The 17830-nt window shown below is 41.5% G+C and overlaps 4 protein-coding genes across 7 annotated transcripts; 2 read left to right on the top strand and 2 right to left on the bottom strand.

Moving 5' to 3' along the window:
- Positions 1–620: 620 nt before the first annotated feature.
- On the top strand, positions 621–5444 carry LOC135264991 (hepatic lectin-like). 2 transcript variants are annotated; one of them, XM_064354151.1, is made up of 9 exons: positions 621–733; positions 1400–1414; positions 1667–1750; positions 2341–2424; positions 2582–2677; positions 2982–3038; positions 3256–3395; positions 3892–4004; positions 5109–5444. In XM_064354151.1, exons 3-9 carry the CDS (start codon positions 1669–1671, stop codon positions 5260–5262), a joined length of 726 nt encoding a protein of 241 aa, XP_064210221.1. In that variant the 5' UTR covers positions 621–733; positions 1400–1414; positions 1667–1668; the 3' UTR covers positions 5263–5444. The 2 variants fall into 2 exon arrangements, with proteins under 2 accessions (XP_064210221.1, XP_064210222.1); XM_064354152.1 differs by lacking the exon at positions 1400–1414 and having other exon boundaries at positions 622–733.
- Positions 5445–5607: 163 nt separating this feature from the next.
- Positions 5608–6819, bottom strand: LOC135264993 (phospholipase A2-like). Its single transcript, XM_064354154.1, has 4 exons — positions 6746–6819; positions 6501–6651; positions 6232–6365; positions 5608–5840 (listed from the first exon to the last, which is right to left on the bottom strand). Exons 1-4 carry the CDS (start codon positions 6792–6794, stop codon positions 5722–5724), a joined length of 453 nt encoding a protein of 150 aa, XP_064210224.1. The 5' UTR covers positions 6795–6819; the 3' UTR covers positions 5608–5721.
- A 2644-nt stretch (positions 6820–9463) lies between these two features.
- On the top strand, positions 9464–10962 carry LOC135264994 (phospholipase A2, minor isoenzyme-like). Its single transcript, XM_064354155.1, has 4 exons — positions 9464–9595; positions 9770–9926; positions 10116–10243; positions 10706–10962. Exons 1-4 carry the CDS (start codon positions 9562–9564, stop codon positions 10828–10830), a joined length of 444 nt encoding a protein of 147 aa, XP_064210225.1. The 5' UTR covers positions 9464–9561; the 3' UTR covers positions 10831–10962.
- A 221-nt stretch (positions 10963–11183) lies between these two features.
- On the bottom strand, positions 11184–17149 carry prkab1b (protein kinase, AMP-activated, beta 1 non-catalytic subunit, b). Of its 3 annotated transcripts, none has more exons than XM_064354144.1 (8): positions 16876–17149; positions 15520–15701; positions 14884–15050; positions 14540–14633; positions 14204–14318; positions 13861–13994; positions 13442–13510; positions 11184–13012 (listed from the first exon to the last, which is right to left on the bottom strand). In XM_064354144.1, the coding sequence occupies exons 2-8, from the start codon at positions 15667–15669 to the stop codon at positions 12935–12937; spliced, it is 807 nt and encodes a 268-aa protein (XP_064210214.1). In that variant the 5' UTR covers positions 15670–15701; positions 16876–17149; the 3' UTR covers positions 11184–12934. The 3 variants fall into 3 exon arrangements, with proteins under 3 accessions (XP_064210214.1, XP_064210213.1, XP_064210212.1); XM_064354143.1 differs by having other exon boundaries at positions 15520–15674; XM_064354142.1 differs by having other exon boundaries at positions 15520–15678; positions 16876–17146.
- Positions 17150–17830: the final 681 nt, after the last annotated feature.

Here is a 17830-nt window from a genome sequence, read left to right as displayed (position 1 = left end):
CCTTCTTGCTGTGAAGCGACAGTGCTACCCACTGCACCACCGTGCCCCCCCCTAGCTTGTGCTAATGTATATGAGACACATGATCACACCAGTTAATTCCTAGGATGAGCTGCAAGCATCTTATGTGGGAGCGTTCAAGGTCCTTGATGTGGTGGCGCTAGGTAACCCAGGCTTCACAGCTGTAAAGAAGAGTGGTGAGACAGACCGTATTGTAGATGGCAGCTTTGGTGCAAAGAGGCAGCTGAGGCTTGGCTGATCACGTAGTGGAGTTCCTGGTCAATGAAGCAGTCTTCTGAGATAATGCTGCCGAAATATAGAATGTTGCGTATGGATAAGAGTATCTCCTAAATGCCTGTAATATAATGTAATGTAATGTATGCACACACACACACAGCAACTGACCGGCAATGAGAACAGATTATGGTGCGACAGGTAGGCTGTGGTCTGTTTGTTTATTTAGTTTTTTAAAAATATTTTTCACACAGACCATTTAATTGCAAGCAGGTAAACAATTATTCATTCCCTGATGGTTTCTGCCAATATGATTTGGCTAATTCTCTGCAGTGTGTGCTTCTGTTTTGTTCACACATTTAAAAAAAATGACTGGCAGTCACATGTCGCTAAGAGACCAGGAGGTGGAAATAAGGATTGGCTTAGAGATACAAAAGAGAGAGTGGAACTTAGCCTGAACCAACTTGTCACTTGACTGACAGATGTACAGGCTGGTGAAGAGGTAAGCAAAATGGTAAATCTGTAGGAGAAACTTTCTGGATGAGCAAGGGGTCATTTAGCATACAGTTCATTTTTAAAGTACTGTTGTATTTTCAACGATAAACATATGAGGCAAAAGAAATGTAAGAATAGTTATCAAAAAATGCTATGTTGCATTTGCTATCTGAAAATCCAGATTTATTTAAATATGTAGAATCAGTGTGTGTGTGTGAGAGAGAGCAGGTGTTTGATAAATATATTTAAGGGTCATTCTGTTGCTTTGTTCTTTTTATACATGGACACTTTAATTCCATTTTTCTGTTTTCTGATTTCTGGGATCTGTCTGATTGTTGTTTTCTAAAATGGCAGCGTGAAAGACCTCTGTGTGTAAAGTGTGTGTGTGTATGTGTGTGTGTGTGTGTGTGTCTGTTGTTTATTTCTCTCTCATGTAGATTACATTAATAAAGACTGTGGAGTTATAATTTGTCGTAACTTGACACATCTCCAAATTTTTTTTTTTTTTTTTTTGCGTGTCAGAGTTGACAAGGTTGATATGCATTAGACATTGTTGATAGAGGGTTTAATATTCAACACGATCGGGCCGTGTTCTTGGGGCAGTCCACAGCGTCTGTTATCCCACTAATGTGTCTCTTCATTGGCTCTGCTGGCTCAGCCTGTTGCTGTCAAGCTGTCCTGTCTAAAGGTAATCTTTGCCATTACCCTGTCACCATCAAGCTCTCCCAATTCCACAATTTCCACCTTCCACAATTCATTTTAATATGAAATTACAGTATTTTTAGCTACTGCAATATTGCTAGCATTATTGTAATTACACTGGTTATTGTACAATGAATTTCTTAACTCCATTTTAGAGAGCATAGAAATTCAGATGTCATTTCCCATAGCTCCTGTATTTGGTTTACCGTAAAAAAACAAAAAAAACTATCTCTTACAGTGATGGATTCCGATGGATACGATCGATTCACTGGGCCTGAGCAACACAATAACCAATTGTGGCAAAAAATAGTCTTCTACCCAGGTATGATTGTAATCTAAGAGTTCAAATCTAATTGGAAAGTATATATAAACCAAAATAAATTTTATGTAAACACAGTTCTCAATGATGTTTTCAGTGATGATCTTACATTATACAAGTTGTTATATAGAATGGACACAGCACCAAAGATGTTAACAGAAATGCATTATTGTAGTTCCTCCTTAATTTCAGCCCAATTGGGATAGTGAAATGTAAGGTATTATATCAGAGAAAAAACTGCATTATTGTAATAGTAGCAGGGATAGGGGGAATTTACTTTCAGTTCTGCTCAGGAAATTAATTGAAATTCAATGTATGAATGAAATTGTCCTTATACATTGTAAAATGATTAGTGTTAAATCAGTGTTTATATGTATTTAGGGTACATATGGTCCCTATAGAGTGAGCATTTTTCATTTCATTAACTGAATTGGCTGAATATAAATGCCATTGTCCCCAACCGTAAATAGAAGTAACAATATATAATAAATACGAAGAAAAAAAAATTGATTGAAAACATGGCATTTACAATGTATGAAGACATAAAAATGAAGCTCGATTGGAACTAATTTCAATGTGTTTCTGTCTCTCAGGCAAGCGGTTGACTTTGACCTACTTACTGTATGGGATTGTGTTGCTTCTCCTACTGATATTGGTGCTTATTACTGGACTCAAGTGTAAGAAATATTGTGGACTGCTGCACTTGCTGTACAGTACATTCATTTCCCCCTCAAATTCAATGTGACATAAAAATCTTATTTTGTCATCCTGTATTTTCCCTTTCTTCTTTTTACATTTCTTTTTTCATCATTCTTTGTCATTTTCTTCCCTCAGTTGCTCAGCTACACCAAGAGGTTTCTGACATCAAGCTTCTGCTCACGTCAATGAATTTGTCATTGGTGGAACCACTCAGCAAACTGGCCAAGGCAGGTGAGAGGTGCAATCTAGGGAAAGGCCTTGATAGGACAGATACACTTAAAACTACACCCAAAACTACATCTTCTCTTTGTCAATCAATTTCTTAGTTAGCCTGCAGTAATGCCTCCTTTTTTTGACTAAAGCAAAATTGTAATGGGATTGCTTGGTGAGTAAGTAAAGAATGAACCATGACAGGCTGTGCAGCTGTATGAAATTAAAACATGGTGGGGAGGAGTGTCCTGAGGCAAACCCACCTAAATGACTCCATTTGCAAATCCGTTATGTTGCCTTGACTCTCTCCCTCTCTCCCTGACAGAGGCTCAAATCTCAGACCTATTCCCCAATCACCGCAAACACATGGTTCCACAGCAAGGTAACTGATCGAGTGACTAATAGTTCTGCAGGTTTCACCATGTGAATGTGTTCACACATGTTATGCCTATCATGCAAATACATAGCTCCGCATTGCTTGCTGCTTGCTCAAAAAGCAACATTTTATGAATATTCATGATCCGTTAAATACCTGTTCTGGAAGCAGAATATTTGCAACAGTGTCTAACAGTCCTCCGTGTGTTCCTCTGTATTCTTAGGGCCCTGTGATGAAGGCTGGTTGTTCTTCCAGGGCAGCTGTTATCTGCTGTCCTCTGACAGGGATGACTGGCACGGTGCAGAGACAAAATGTGAAGAGCACGGGGCACATTTGTTGGTCATCAACAATGCAGATGAGCAGGTAATGGGACAGAGCCAGCTGGGTGATAATAATAATGATGATAATAATAATAATAATAACAATAATAATAACAATAATAATAATAATAATAATAATAATAATAATAATAATAATAATAACAGAAGGTCCTGGGTTCAAATCCTGCCTGGGCCTTTCTGTGTGGAGTTTGCATGTTCTCCTCATGTCCAAGTGGGTTTCCTCCAGGTATTCCGGTTTCCTCCCACAGTCCAAAGATATGCAGGTGGGCTAACTGGAGACTCTAAATTGCCCATAGGTTTGAGTGCGTGAGTGAATGGTGTGTGTGCCCTGTGATGAATTGGCGACCTGTCCAGGATTTATTCCTGCCTCTCACCCAACGTACAATTGGGATAGGCTCCAGCACCCCCCACGACCCTGCCCAGGATAAGCGGATATAGATAATGGATGGATGGATAATAATAACAACACACTGAGTAGTGTGAGTAATGTATCTAATGCAATCTTATCCCACACTTAGGACTTCATTGGCAATGTTGTGCAGCAGACAAGCTACTGGATTGGACTGGTGGAGAAAGGAGAGGAGGGTCACTGGAGCTGGGTGGATGGAACTGACTTTTTAACAACTCCACAGTAAGTTTATACATGATGGGGGAGGGGCTTTATCATCATTACTTTGCTATTATCACCCCACCCCACCTATTCTGTTTTGCATTGGACAATAGGTAAAACTGTTTCAATGCGGTTCTCTTGAATGTGCAAGCGCACATGTTGCATAATGATTGTCCCTTGGGTAATCGCAAGCTGGTAGCTGTTATTACGGAATCTTTACAGCTGTGCTTCTAACAGCGATACATGAGCTGTAATACAATATTTTCTTTCTTAAAAGTTGAAAGCGTGTCAAAATGATCTCATGGAACCTGTTTTCTTTCTTGTTTCTGTGGAAAGCACACAAAGGTCCCTGAAGTGGGGAAACGTTGTTGATGTGTTTCGAGGGACACTTTTCTACAAAAGTGTGATTTAATTTCATTATAGGGAAGTAAAATCTCTTAGCTGCCTCTGCTCATCTCAGTGACCAGACTACTTTTTTATGATTATTTTATCACACTATTTATCCAATTTTTTTATTATAATGCTGTCATGTTTTAATCACCCACCATGGAACTGTTTTCTCATGGTACATGTACTAGAGTGGCCTGCTGTGTGGTGGTAGCTGATTGGCTGGTGTTTCCTTACAGCCTTATTGATAGATTTAGGGCCTTGGACCCAGTCTGTCCTTCGTTTGGGTGTTTGTCCTGTAGGCGGCAGTATTGCAACAGTTCCTCTAACAGTGCGGTCTAATTCCAGGCTCTTCTTTGAGTGTTTTGACATGAGGGTGACATTACGACATATTTACCCAGCTTTTTCTGTGTCTGCCAGTTCTCTCAGGACTGTAATGTCCCTCTCAGAAGAAGAAAAGCAACCCCACTTGTCTAAATCTTTTATAGAATGTTTGGACATTATGAAATTGTAAGCAACTGATTTGGAATTAGGTTATCCCTTCCATCTCTATTGAGAATCAGGCTTCAGATATTCACAGCTGCAGCCACACTTTCTGTTGGCAGCCATTTCAGCACAAAAACAACAGTGCAAACAGCCCAGTTGTATTTGTTTTAGTCGTTTCTCCTTTTATCTCACACTTAATATATGTGCTCTCTCTCTCTCTCTCTCTCTCTCTCTCTCTCTCTCACTCCTTAGTTTCTGGGATGTAGGGCAGCCGGATGACTGGGAAGTGCCTCTGAATGGGGAGGACTGTGGTCAGCTCCATATCAGCGTGTATGATGATCTGCGATGGAATGACGCAGACTGCTCCCAGCGCTGTCGCTACGTGTGTGAGCAGAAGGGAAAGTGACACGGCCACGTCTGTGGCCCTGGTGTACAGGTCATTCTTAGAGCAAGCTCTGTAAAAAAGCCGTATTTACTTCGCGCTCATTAGTTGAAGGCGTGTGAGTGCCACATTTTGCTAACATTTTGTCAGTCAACCTGCTTATCAGTGTCCCGTTACTTTGTAAATAAAAGGTCAATTCCTAATAATGTGCCTTTTAAGTCAATATTTTAAACAGCAGGATTACTCAAAAAAAAGCTTATTTGAAGGAGACTGCCCACCAGAATTTGAACAAATAAAACAAAACAATGAGTTTTGGATTGTTGCTTGAATAGGACTAGGTGTAAAATCATTCCACAATGACACACTAAAGCACCAAAACTAATTTTATTTTACAATTTATTGATTCAAAGAGGCACACTAAATTCCAGTGCTGTGGATTACGGTCCTGGGGGTGATGGGTGTCCCTCCTGAAATGTTCCAGGGTTATTTACAGTGGTCGCTAGGGAGGTGTTCGTGCTCAGGTATGTATTCAGCCTCGGCGAAACACATAGCGGCCTGTCTATCGCACTCACAGATGAACATCTCGCACGCATTGTTCTTGTCTAAAAGAGAGCATGGGTACAATGAATCAGAGGACGGAGGAAGAACCAACAGATGCAAGAAGGGAGGGGCAAGGGCAGACGAAACAAAAAAAGCAGTCATTTTGTAGTTTTTGGATTCCCCTGTCCCTGTCAGCTTAATTTTTGCATGTTGAAACTGTTTAGAAGTACCATTATTTAATAGAATTACTGTCTGCAAAATTATCTCAAACAGGGGTACAGCACTTTCGTTTCAGGTGTGCATACCTTCCAGAATAATGCATTACAAGTACCAGTATACACACAGTAAGACTAATGGCAGCGTCTTGCAGTATTTGTATCTACAGAAAGCATCACACTCTCAATGTTTTGTATGTGAATGGTATCGAGGATGTAAACTGAAGGGGATACACACCTGTGCAGGTGATGGTCTTGGTTTCCTTGTCGCACTCGTAGGCATAGATCTCGGTGTAGGGGTTGTCGAGAAGGGGCCAGCAGGCTTCATGCTGCATAGCGTCTGAGTAGCACCTGTCGTGCACTTCACAGCATCTGGAACACACAAAGTATTCCTACAGTGACCAATCACATCCTTTGATTCCAACCCAATCTGATTTTAGAATGGGAAGAACAAAGGTGACGTTCACTTGAGAGTGTCTTCACAAAGCACTCGTGCGCACTTCCGACCTGTCCAGCTCATCGACAGGGGTGCCCGACCCGCCCTTCCCACAGTAGCAGCCATAGTCAGCGTAGTCCAGAGCTGGCCAGCTGTTAGGCAGCATGCAGATTATCATTTTCCTGAACTGCCACAGCGCTTTGAGGTCTGCATCTGCCAATGCTGAGAGACATGTCCGAACACACGGGACTCAGATGATGTCTGATTCTATACCACACTTACATAAATGTCCCAGAGCTCTGCTTTACTTACTCACCCAGAGACAGCCCAACAGTCAGGAGGAGCAGCGTGTGAAGGGCAGCCATTTTGATGGTTGGAAAGAAAATTTATCCAATCCGCAAACTTTTATACTACTTTCTAACCTTGAGGGGTGGGCCAGAAAGATAAAAATACAGGGGACATAAGGACATATGCACCCATACAAATACACACACACACAGTAAAGATATATATGCAATCACATTCACATGTTCATGTATGCATAAAAACACACATAATCAATTACAAATTAAGCATTTAGCAAATGCTTTCAACCAAAGTGACTGGTTTACACGGTAAACAAACACCTTAAGAAATAGATATACATACAGTTATGATCTTGTGCTGTTGTCAAGGTGCTTGGGTCCAAACTTGTGAGATAAAGAAGGGTTAGTCATTTCTATTAGATAGAAACATCAAGGTATAATTTTAAAAGTTGTGTTCAGAGATGAAAATTGCCAGTGAAATCAAACTAACTGACTGACTGGGGAAGTTCGTTCCACCATTGGGAGAGAAGGCAGAAGAAGAGCTGGGGCCACAAGGAGTGGCCACCAGGAGCTCAGAGGGATGGGACAGCCAGCTGATGGGAGGACATTCTGAGAGTACGGTCCATTCATTCTCTGAAGATAGGAAGGGCAGTACAATCTGCAGCTTGATATGCCGGAATAAGGGATTTGAATTGAATGCTGGCAGCCACTGGAAGCCACCAAAAGGTCTTCAAAAGTGGTGCAGCACATGAGAATTTAGGTAGGGTATAATTTAGGTGGGTAGAAGACCGGGTGGGCAGCAGCATTCTGGACTGAAGTATATGCACAAATACACATAGTGCTATGTGCTCAAAGTATACAGTTTGTATGCAAGCAAGATGCACACTACAGCCCGATGAAAACATCTAAAAGTCAGGGGAATCTGTGCAGGTGCTGAACATCGTCTCATAAATACTACAGCTGTTTATGGGTTTAGACTGCCCTCTAGAGACTAAAGAGAAACATGACACATTCATTGCAGGTTATTTTCCATTAACATGCAGGAAAAAGTCAAGAGGTGTTGTGAAATGAAACTCATGTCTGCCTCCTTGAGACTCTCAACTAAAATTATTCTGGTGTTTATCAGGATGAAACAAGTTGATGTTTCTACACACACACACACACACACACACACACACACACACACACACACACACGCATGCACACGCACACACACACACACACACACAGTCATGGTTAAGTAAGTGGTCATTCACTGCACTACCTACACCACATAAATAAACGATTCATTTACATACAATTACTAATTTGACCACTAGATTATGCATTTAAAACCAGCAATTCAAAAAAATTATTTAAAAGTATTTATTGCAAAAACATTTTACTTCTTTTATTCAAAGCTTGATAATTCTGTTGCCAGAATTAATCATTGAAACAATGAATAACATTTCACATACCTAAAAATTCAAATTCAGATAGAGTTGTTGGTATGGCAAAATATGCTGTAAAAACTGTACCCATACATTATCCAATAGTAACGTGATTTAAATAAAACAACAAAGTTCACGAAGAATGCAAAGAGCATTCATAGTGTATTCGAAGAACAAACAACAGCCCCCACTTTCTTTCTTTGGCTCTACCTCCTTCTTTAAATCTAAGCAAGTCACTTCAGTCACAATGTTCTTTATGTCAAATTTTAGGATCATACGATATGTTATTAAATCATGCACGTTAAGGCTTGATACATGTAAGATGTACCAGTTTTTAACATTTGGCCAAATTTTTCCAGTAAGGAAAAAAAAAACTCTTTCCCAGGTCAGCCCCTCCCAGTCATGAAGTCACTTTTTCCAGGCCTCAGTCCCCAGATTTTCCCACCCAAAATGGAAATGAGATAAGACACTGTGCAAATGTTCTGAATTTGGCTGATTCATCACAAACATATCAGAGTGTTCCAAACAATTTAACTGTTATCTTTATATTTAGTCAAGGACAGCCTAGATAGGAATTTTCTTTACTGTTTTATCATGCAGTAATACATCTTAAAAATATGAAATACATCTTTAAATCCTCCAATAATTTGGTTTTAATCACTTCCCCGTTGTTAACATTTTAGAGACTTTTCCCCATTGTACAAAATATACAGTGTTTTTACAGGAAACTAAAGAAAAAACTTTAAAGATATATATTTTTTCTGTTTCCGCAATATATGTTGGAATGATAGAACAAATTCTGTATAACTAAAATGTCAAAACAACATATTAAAAGGTTATTACACGCCCATGTATCATTGTATTAATGGAAATTCAGTTTAGTCATCAAGTTGGCATCTATATACATTTTTTTGTTGTTGAGGCCCCTCCCATTCACAAGTCTTAATTGAATTGGATGCAGTATGCTAACACCTGTTCCATGTGTAAGGCGTCAGACGTTAGTTCTAACAAGCTTGCAGTACATGTTGGAAATAACACTAATTATGCTTTCATGCAGAAATCTTAAACCAAATGTAACATAATAGATTAACCAAAGCAAGGTCGCTTTTTTGGCTGTCCAAATGCAGACTCAGATAGAGTTGACTCAGATTATCTCAACTAATGTGACTGAGTTTATACAATTTAGACACTAGAAAAAGACATGGTGTGATCTCTCAACTCAACTTTTCAATATACCTCCATGTTGCAAACTTGGGAGTACCATGTACACATTATTGAGTGCTGCCCTTGAACCTGATTTGTACCTCTTGCAGGACCCCCCCCCCTTCCCCTTCCACCATTTTGTGCTATAAAAGACTAGCATAGAGCCTGAGCTTGTCTCTGCATTACCCTGCACCATGAAGCCTACCGTTTTGCTGCTGCTGCTTGTTGGTGAGACCGCTGTATCTACCTCTCTCTCTCTCTGTTGCATTACTTCCTTTTCTCCTCCCTTCATTACACTATTCACAGCCTCAGTGTAAACGTGTAAAACTCTGCTGCTACTGGAGTTGAGATGACGATGTGCGTAACTAACAGATCCCCCTTCCCCGCTCCCTCCCGTCCCAGCACACACTGCCCACGGGGCAGTGGTGCCCCGCGCACTCTGGCAGTTTGGGATGATGATCCAGTGCGCCCAGCCCGGGGTCAACCCCTTCATTTACAACAACTACGGCTGCTGGTGCGGGTTCGGGGGATCCGGGGACCCCAAGGACGAGCTCGACAGGTAACTGCCCAGCAGTGACTCACCTCTCTCTGGTGCAGAGCTCTGTGGTGTTCTCACAAGGTACCTGAACGTAAAAAAGGAAGCCGTATGAAGGCTGTAATGCACACCCAGACATTCTCTACCTCTGTGTACCATGCCTCCCTCTCTCTCTACATCACTAATCTCTGTCTTCTCTACGCTGCCCCTCAGCTGTTGCAAGGTCCATGACCTGTGCTACAGGGCCAGCAGGAAACTCCCTGAGTGCCGTCCCATTGTCGATGTTCCCTACATCAAAGTGTATGACTTCACCTGCTCAAACACCGAGGTCACCTGCTCAGGTAAGTACGCAGAGGGGACGACAAGCCCCCACAGACACCTGCGTGTGACCAACTGGGTATTACTAGCACAAAGAAATTAGGTCTAACCTGTGAGCTGGCATGTAGGTTTGCCTGTCTCATTTTTCAAAAATAACACTAAATGCTGTAACTCTTTTTCTCTATGGGTATTCCTGACTGGACGTAAGCCAGTTAAACACAAAACATAACTGAACAATTAGTGTAATAAAGACAAAACACAATAAAACTGAAACAAGTTAGATTTGATCCATGTCACAAATGCAAGTGCAGCAGCCTGTGCGCATAGTATGTAAGTAATTTGTGCGTCAGATGTGCAAATGTATGAGCGGGCCTGGTGTGTGTATGTTAGTGAGTGATGTTTAAGCACAGTGAAAAACAGTTTTGATCTAACCCTCTTGCCCGATTCTCTACCCGCCCTCCCAATGCCCCCCCGCCCCCCACCAGCCTCGAACGACGTGTGCCAGGCCGCTGTGTGCGAGTGCGACCGCGTCGCTGCCCACTGCTTCGCCCAGCAACCCTACCACCCCGAGAACAAGAACCTCGACCCGGACGTCCACTGTGTGGAATGAGACCTCACTAACACGCAAACCAAAAACCCCTCACGGCTACAGAAGAGAAGCACACAAGCAGATACACCCTGCATAAATGTGCTCAAACACCTTCTACTTTTCACTAAAATAAAAACGAAAAGCAAATACAAACGGCCTTTAGTTCCAGAGAAACCGGTTTGAAATGTGCTGTGATGGTGATTATATCTGTTTCTGGCAGTGTGTGGACTGCATTTATTTACCTATTCAATATACGAGTATTCAAATGGGGCAGGAGGGCAGGAAGACAGGAAGGGCTTTTCCCACCCAGCCCCAGCTTTCTGAATACATACATTATGAGCGGGTGTGGATCAGGTAAAAGGCCTACACACAGCTGGTATACAAACGTTTATTCAGTCATGTGGCCAAGAAAAGTGTCGGAGTACATACATTTCAAAAACTACAGTGTTTTCATTACACACACACAAAAAAAAACATGAGACAAGGTAGCGCACTGTTTGACCTGTGCATGCGTCTGTGTATTTTAGAGGGAGCAGGTGGAGAGTTTCCCTGCAGGCAGCTGTTTCGGCTCCCAAAATTACACACTGATATCTTCCACAGGAACAAAGTCTTCAATTTGTTTATGCAGGTCTCCATACACTTAAAAAAAACCACAGGGATACCTCTCGGATCAAATACATATTTTCCATTACTTTTTAAGGATCGATGAAAGATTGTTTTCTTTTTCTAGAGTGTATAGCTACCGTAGATCATTTCGTGAAAATTTGGAGAAGGAACTGTGTGGGGAAATACATTTAGGAATTGATTATTTTTAAAAATATGCAGTGTGTGCGTGGACACACTTGTAGATACTCCTGTCTCTGATTACGAGCCTAAAATAACCTTTGGCAATGAGAATGCTGTACCACAGCTAATTTGTTCCCAGTATCGCCACACTGACACGGCTGAGCTTGATAATAAATGACATCAAGTGAGCGAGTTTACAAGTTCACATATATTAGTACTTGCAATAAAAATGAATGACCTTCGATTAAAATTTGGCAAAGGTTTTCCACGAGTTATCACCGTGGGATACAGAAAACTCACATTGAAAATAAAGAGTTTTCAAGGATCGTGGAAATCACTGAAATGCAAATGAACAAAACTGGAGAATACAGACTTTTCAGATCTAGGTTTCATCATGACAGCATTAGGAGAGGACTGGTGCATACGCTGTACCTACGATCAGTGCCTCCAAACCTTGTGGATTTGCAAGGGTCAGACAGGAGGAGGTGAAGCTGTTTACACGCAGGCTGACAGCCTACCACTTCAGAGGAGCACCCTGTCTGTCACCTAACTTACTGACCCAAAGGCCACTACGGTATTTCCATTCATTCAATACAGTCCAATTAAAAATAAAAAAAAGAATAATTGCACTCTTCACCGGGGGGTAAAAATCAGGTTTAGAATCCGCACAACCCAACACGCATAGTGGGGTGCCATTTCTGAGCCTCTACAATACAACCACCCTTCTACGTGATCGTTCAAAAGCGACTTGTTTCTAAACACAAGGCATTGTGTATTGGTGCTGCAGACTTTCTAAACTGCCATGAAGGGACAATGGGCAGGAGCTGTTGGGTGATGAGGTCTGTCACAGCTGAAAAATGACATCAACCACAGGTGCTTCTGCACGATCCTGTACAAACTTGCCTGGATTTCCTTGGAAATAGTTTAAATATCTCAGCACATTCATGCCCCACCTATCAAATCTAACACACGCATCCTTTATTATTTACGGTTAACGGAGGCACTGGGTAATATTTAGGTCTAACAAAGCCCTCCTTTCCATTCATAGAACACTGGACACAACTACAACCAATCATGGATGAGGCACTTTTCAGAGCACTGCCATGGAAAAGGGAGAAAATGTGTCCAATCAGTCATGAGGTCACATGACCATCGCAAGAGCCAAGGCCCATGATTGGACCAATGGATGAACAGGCGGACGGACAACCTTTTACACAAGGAATGATGGAAGGAATGATGGAAGACTCTTTGTCGATTAAGAAAGAAAGAAAAAAGTTCCTTAAAAATATAACTATAAAATGAGTAAGATTTCTGCTAAGGAATCTGCTGTGTCCTTTGGTCATATGGGCTTGTAGAGCAGAGTAGTAACATACTTCTTCTTGTAACGGTGGGTGGCACTGAGGACCATAACACCATCCTGAGAGAGAGGGTGGGGGCAGAGAGGGGGGTAGCATAGAGACAGGTCAAACAGTGAGAGCAATTAGCGAAAAAAAAAAAAAAAGAAGGAAAATGGTCAAGCTCCCCACTAACACAAGGAGGAGGCACACACAGGGAACAGGAAGGGGAAATACCGGTATCTGTCCCACAGTAGCCAAATAAAATGTTTAGGCTAGTCCTAATAAATACTTCTAATTCTCTTTCATCTCTGTGCTGGCTGACCTAAGACCTGAATGGATCGTGGTTACGCTGGTACTGGTTCACACTGGTCACCATCACAAGCAGTTTGCCCATTAGCCTTCTGAAAGACTGAGCTACTGACACAACTCCAGAAAAAACTGATTTATCCCTTGTGCAGAAACACATCTTATTCGGTTACTATAATCTTCATGAGGCAGGTATGTCTCACCTTGATGGACAGGGCATACAGGTGATTGAGCATCACGTGGTTGGGCTCCGGGAGCAAAGCAGGGTCACACTGTCACGGAAACAAAACAGAAAACACATACAGTTTCACTGAGGCCAAAAACAAAGACAACCACCCAGAATCTTACGTACCAGATCCCGTTTCTAAAGCGTCACCGTTTCCTGGGTTTCCAAAATTCATTTAAACGGCTAATCAACTGTGCCTAAATATATTCATTTAAAGCAGTAGTCATGGTTTAATCATCAAGTCACTGAATGAGGAAGGGAGGAAACTGAATTCAACTACTACAAAAGAAGGATCGGGTGATTCCTGCTCCTAAGTTACAGTGGTGTCACAGGTGTGTAAATCTGAACTTGCAGAGGTGCTGAAACGGTCTCTCAGGTGCGCGAGCTCGAACTCACAGAGATTCCAGTGTCCTTGTTGAGGATGACCTGCAGCAGGTGCGGGGGCAGGATGGGGGGGGTCTTGAACTTCTCCTCCAGCTTGGACACGTAGGGGTCCTGGTGGTAGGGCCCAGGCGGGGAGCTGGACAGATCTGAGCCAGAGGGAAACATGAGCCACCGCGTCTGAACAGCAGCGTCCCAGACCACACCGCGCACCGGCTTACATTACGATGACTGCTGACCAAAAAAAAAAAACCCCAGCGTCCAAACGGGCGGGGATCTTTTCATCCGTTAGAAAAACAACAGCAACTGACAGGACGTCACAGGCAGAGCAAATTTTATTTTATATACAGGTCTCTACCTGACATATCTGAGCACTTCTGCGAGTCGACCATAAGAGCGTCGAACACCTCGAAGTCCGTCTGCTTCACCTGGATGACATTGTTGACTGTGCCCAGGTGGTTGGTCACCGTAGGCTGTGGACGATAAAACACAAAGTTTTACTCCAAAAGACTCAATGACAAAGCTTCCTGTGGGTTCAAATCAACAAAGAAAATATAATACATTAAATCATATGAGGGTAAACAAACAAACAACAACAATAAGAATACACAGAACTCCCAGGATTAGAATGATGAATAAATAATATAAATGAATAAATTAAGTGAAGCATGCTAGCTAACATCGGATTTTTCACCTCTGCTGGATCATGGGTCCACTGTCCATCGACATAGAACTTGTACTGGTGCTCTCCTTCCGGAAGATCCAGTATTGCCACAAAGTTGTTGTGACTGGGACAGGAGACAAGTACAATCAAGTGCCAATTAAAACACAAACAAACACCTTCCTGTCTGAGTCCTCTCTGATGAAAGCCTAATTTATTTGCAGGATATAACAGCAGACACTGTAGTCACCATTTTAGGGGCAGAGGTTTCCAATGAGTGCACACTGCCCCCTAGTGGCAAACCAAGCGTTTGCTGGCATTCCTGGCCTGACGGGCTCTGATCTGTAATCAGCACCGACTCGGGGGAATCATCTCACCTCTTGGTCAGGGGGATCTTGTTGGCCCAGTTGTTGAATGATCCAGAAAGGAAGATGTCTTTGCCGGCCCCTTTCCAGCGGAACACGGTGGGTCTGGCTTGAGTCGGGCCCTTGTCGCTGGCCTCGAGGTCCTGGCGCCAGGCTAGGAACTCTGCTTTCTCAGGAGCCTGCGGACATAGTGAGAGAGTCAGCTTAATGCCTGGGTACAACTAGCTTAATCATATTATCCATCCAAACAGAGGAAATGGCCCTTAATTGCTTCATCTCTGGCTGCCACCGAGAAATCGAGGGAAAATTTTCCACTTCTTTCCTCAACCATATATGAGGGTTTTACATGCCCTCAAGAGCAAATAATTGATATGTATTCATATAACTTCCATAACATTATTTTCATGTTAATTTGTTATTTGCAAGTGTTCTTACAAGACATCTCACTAACTGTTTATGTGAACCACATGATCTGTGAACAGCTTGCAAAACGAATGAATGAAAGACCAACACACAAAAAAGGGATTTAAGTTCTCACAACTTTGTAAGTGATCACGATTTCTAATTTTAAAAAAGTATATATTTTTTTTAGCATCCACTGATTGACATGGGTGCCACTGAGGATCACTGACATGGGGCTAAATGTACCTTTATGTCCTCTGCATGAAAGATATCCGCATCCTCAGAGCTGTCCAGTAGGATTTTTGGCCGATCCCCCTCCTTGGCTCCTCGGCTGTCCCGTCGGTGTGTCTTCTCGCCGTGGCCCATACTGCCCCTCTCGCTGCTGGTGTTTCCCATGATCCCTGCCTCCAAATTGCAAACAGTCTTTCCTGGTTTAACACACACATTCTCTCTAACCTTACCTCAACCTGAAAAAATGGACTACGTACGTTAGAGGTGGCAGTTAACACTTTACTACAGGGTGTTCGTACTACACACCGACTTTCAGTTTTATGAAACTCAATACTAGTTTAAATTCCAGTGTTAGGTGTTACTTCCTTTTCATGTTATTTTTCCTGAAAGACATTCAGGAATGAAAACAAAAATATAAGGGTTGAAGTACTCAGCAAGAGTTCTCTCACAGAGCTTTGAGTGAGAATGAGTAAAGGTCTTTCCTTCAGTTAATAAAACTAATCAAAAGCGTGTTTTGAAGATAAAAATCTTCTAAGACTGACTGGGTGACTTTGTGGCCTCTACATTATCTACTTTTACCTTGATCAACACAGGCCAGGACTTGTTTTAAAAAATAATAATTTCAAACTTTTACTTGGGCCAAGTTCATCACCCTGTTATAGACAGGTCACTGTAAGTAAACTAAGAAACTCAGATAATGAAATATTGTCCAATAACCATGTACAAAGCCAGAGGAAAGTCGGTGGGAGTGTGACAAACAAATGTAATGTTTCCTTGTTAGCAATGCATAATCTCTGGGTTTTCAGGCTGACCTTTAATTCGAATAGTCTTACCGTGACCTTACATGCTGGCAGGGGTCATTGTGAACACAGATGGGAAAGTAACGTTTTGTGAAGCACGATTTGAGGCTAACATATTTTACTAAAGTGCAGCGAATATGTGGGGGAGGAAATCGGACTATTTCAGTCTTTCATCGCGCACAATGCAAACAGCGGTCTAACTTTTTTAAGTGCAACTTGACAATTCCTAATTGCTGCTTCTTGGCAAACCTAATGTTAGAGTCAGCTACGACTTAGCAACGCCGTTGAGAGAGATAACTTACATATTTAATTAACTAGTTAGTTACAAGGGAACTAGATAGCCTCGTACTAGCAAGATAGATAGATTTTAGTATCTAGGTACATTATATGTAGACTAGCTTGCTCACATAGTTAACTTTAGCTACCTAGCTAGCCAGACATATTTTGAACGTGGAATCCTTGTTAGCATTTGTGTATTCTAAAACTTAGCTGCAACCGAATGCAAATTCAGGATATAATGCTACCTTCCTGCGTACATCACAAATTATTTAGGTCGTGGTTCTAGTTTTACCTTCGTTTTAATGTGTGTCTCCCTGTTGTGTTGTCACCTTTCCAGCTAATTAGCTCTTTCCTTATTTCGCCATTTTGCTTAGAGTTCAACAATAATAATCGTCTACGTCATTATACGGCACAGTCGTCCTCCACTCTTCCGGATTCGCTTTCTCACACAATTTATTGAGAAATGCGCAGATTTATACAGGCTCGCAATAATCTCACGCATTTATTTCATTCACAATATGTTGATGCTCAATTTTCTCATACGATAAAATTACAATGACGGGTTTTGACTGACGTATTTACATATCACGTGACATCCACAACAGTAAAAACGTAGCTATGAATTTAGAGTGAGTTAATATTTTAGGGGTTTTTGGAGAGTCATAGAAAGATCCTATGAACTCAGTCCTAATGTTCGCTGCCTCTGACTTCAACCTACCTATTTTGACAAATGTGGGAGGAGGGGGCTTACCTTTAAAAATAAAGATAACACATAAAAGCATTGATACAAACTGAAATTTTTAAAAAGTAAACATTTTTTTTAAATGTCATGTTTTAATTTCACTTTAATAAAATGTTTTTTATTTTATTTTATTTTTTAAAATATCAACTTACAACACTGGCAAGAACCTGAAAAGAGAACCTATGTTGCACATACAATTGATTAAAAGTAGCACAAGGCTTATATTTTAAAGAATAAACATTATGTACCATGAGTGAAATCAAATCACTTCTTCATCCACTTAGAGAAGTATCTGAAAACAAGTAACTATGCCTGTGAGAGCTTATTGCCTGTACTCTGTTGGACAGTTTCTCCCAGTACATTCTCACGGCTATCCCATTTCTCAGATAGGCAATGTTATACTCTGGGAAGCATGTCATACATCCACAGTGACTCAAAAAATGTATACACACTTAAATAAACACTGACAGAGGTGTGAACAGCAAGACAGCGGACAATTATCTAA

The sequence above is a fragment of the Anguilla rostrata genome, chromosome 10, assembly GCF_018555375.3.
Source record: "Anguilla rostrata isolate EN2019 chromosome 10, ASM1855537v3, whole genome shotgun sequence".
In the NCBI taxonomy this organism is placed as follows: Eukaryota; Metazoa; Chordata; class Actinopteri; order Anguilliformes; family Anguillidae; genus Anguilla; species Anguilla rostrata.
Note: the sequence above shows the minus strand (reverse complement) of the source record. Positions and strands in the feature narration are given on the sequence as shown.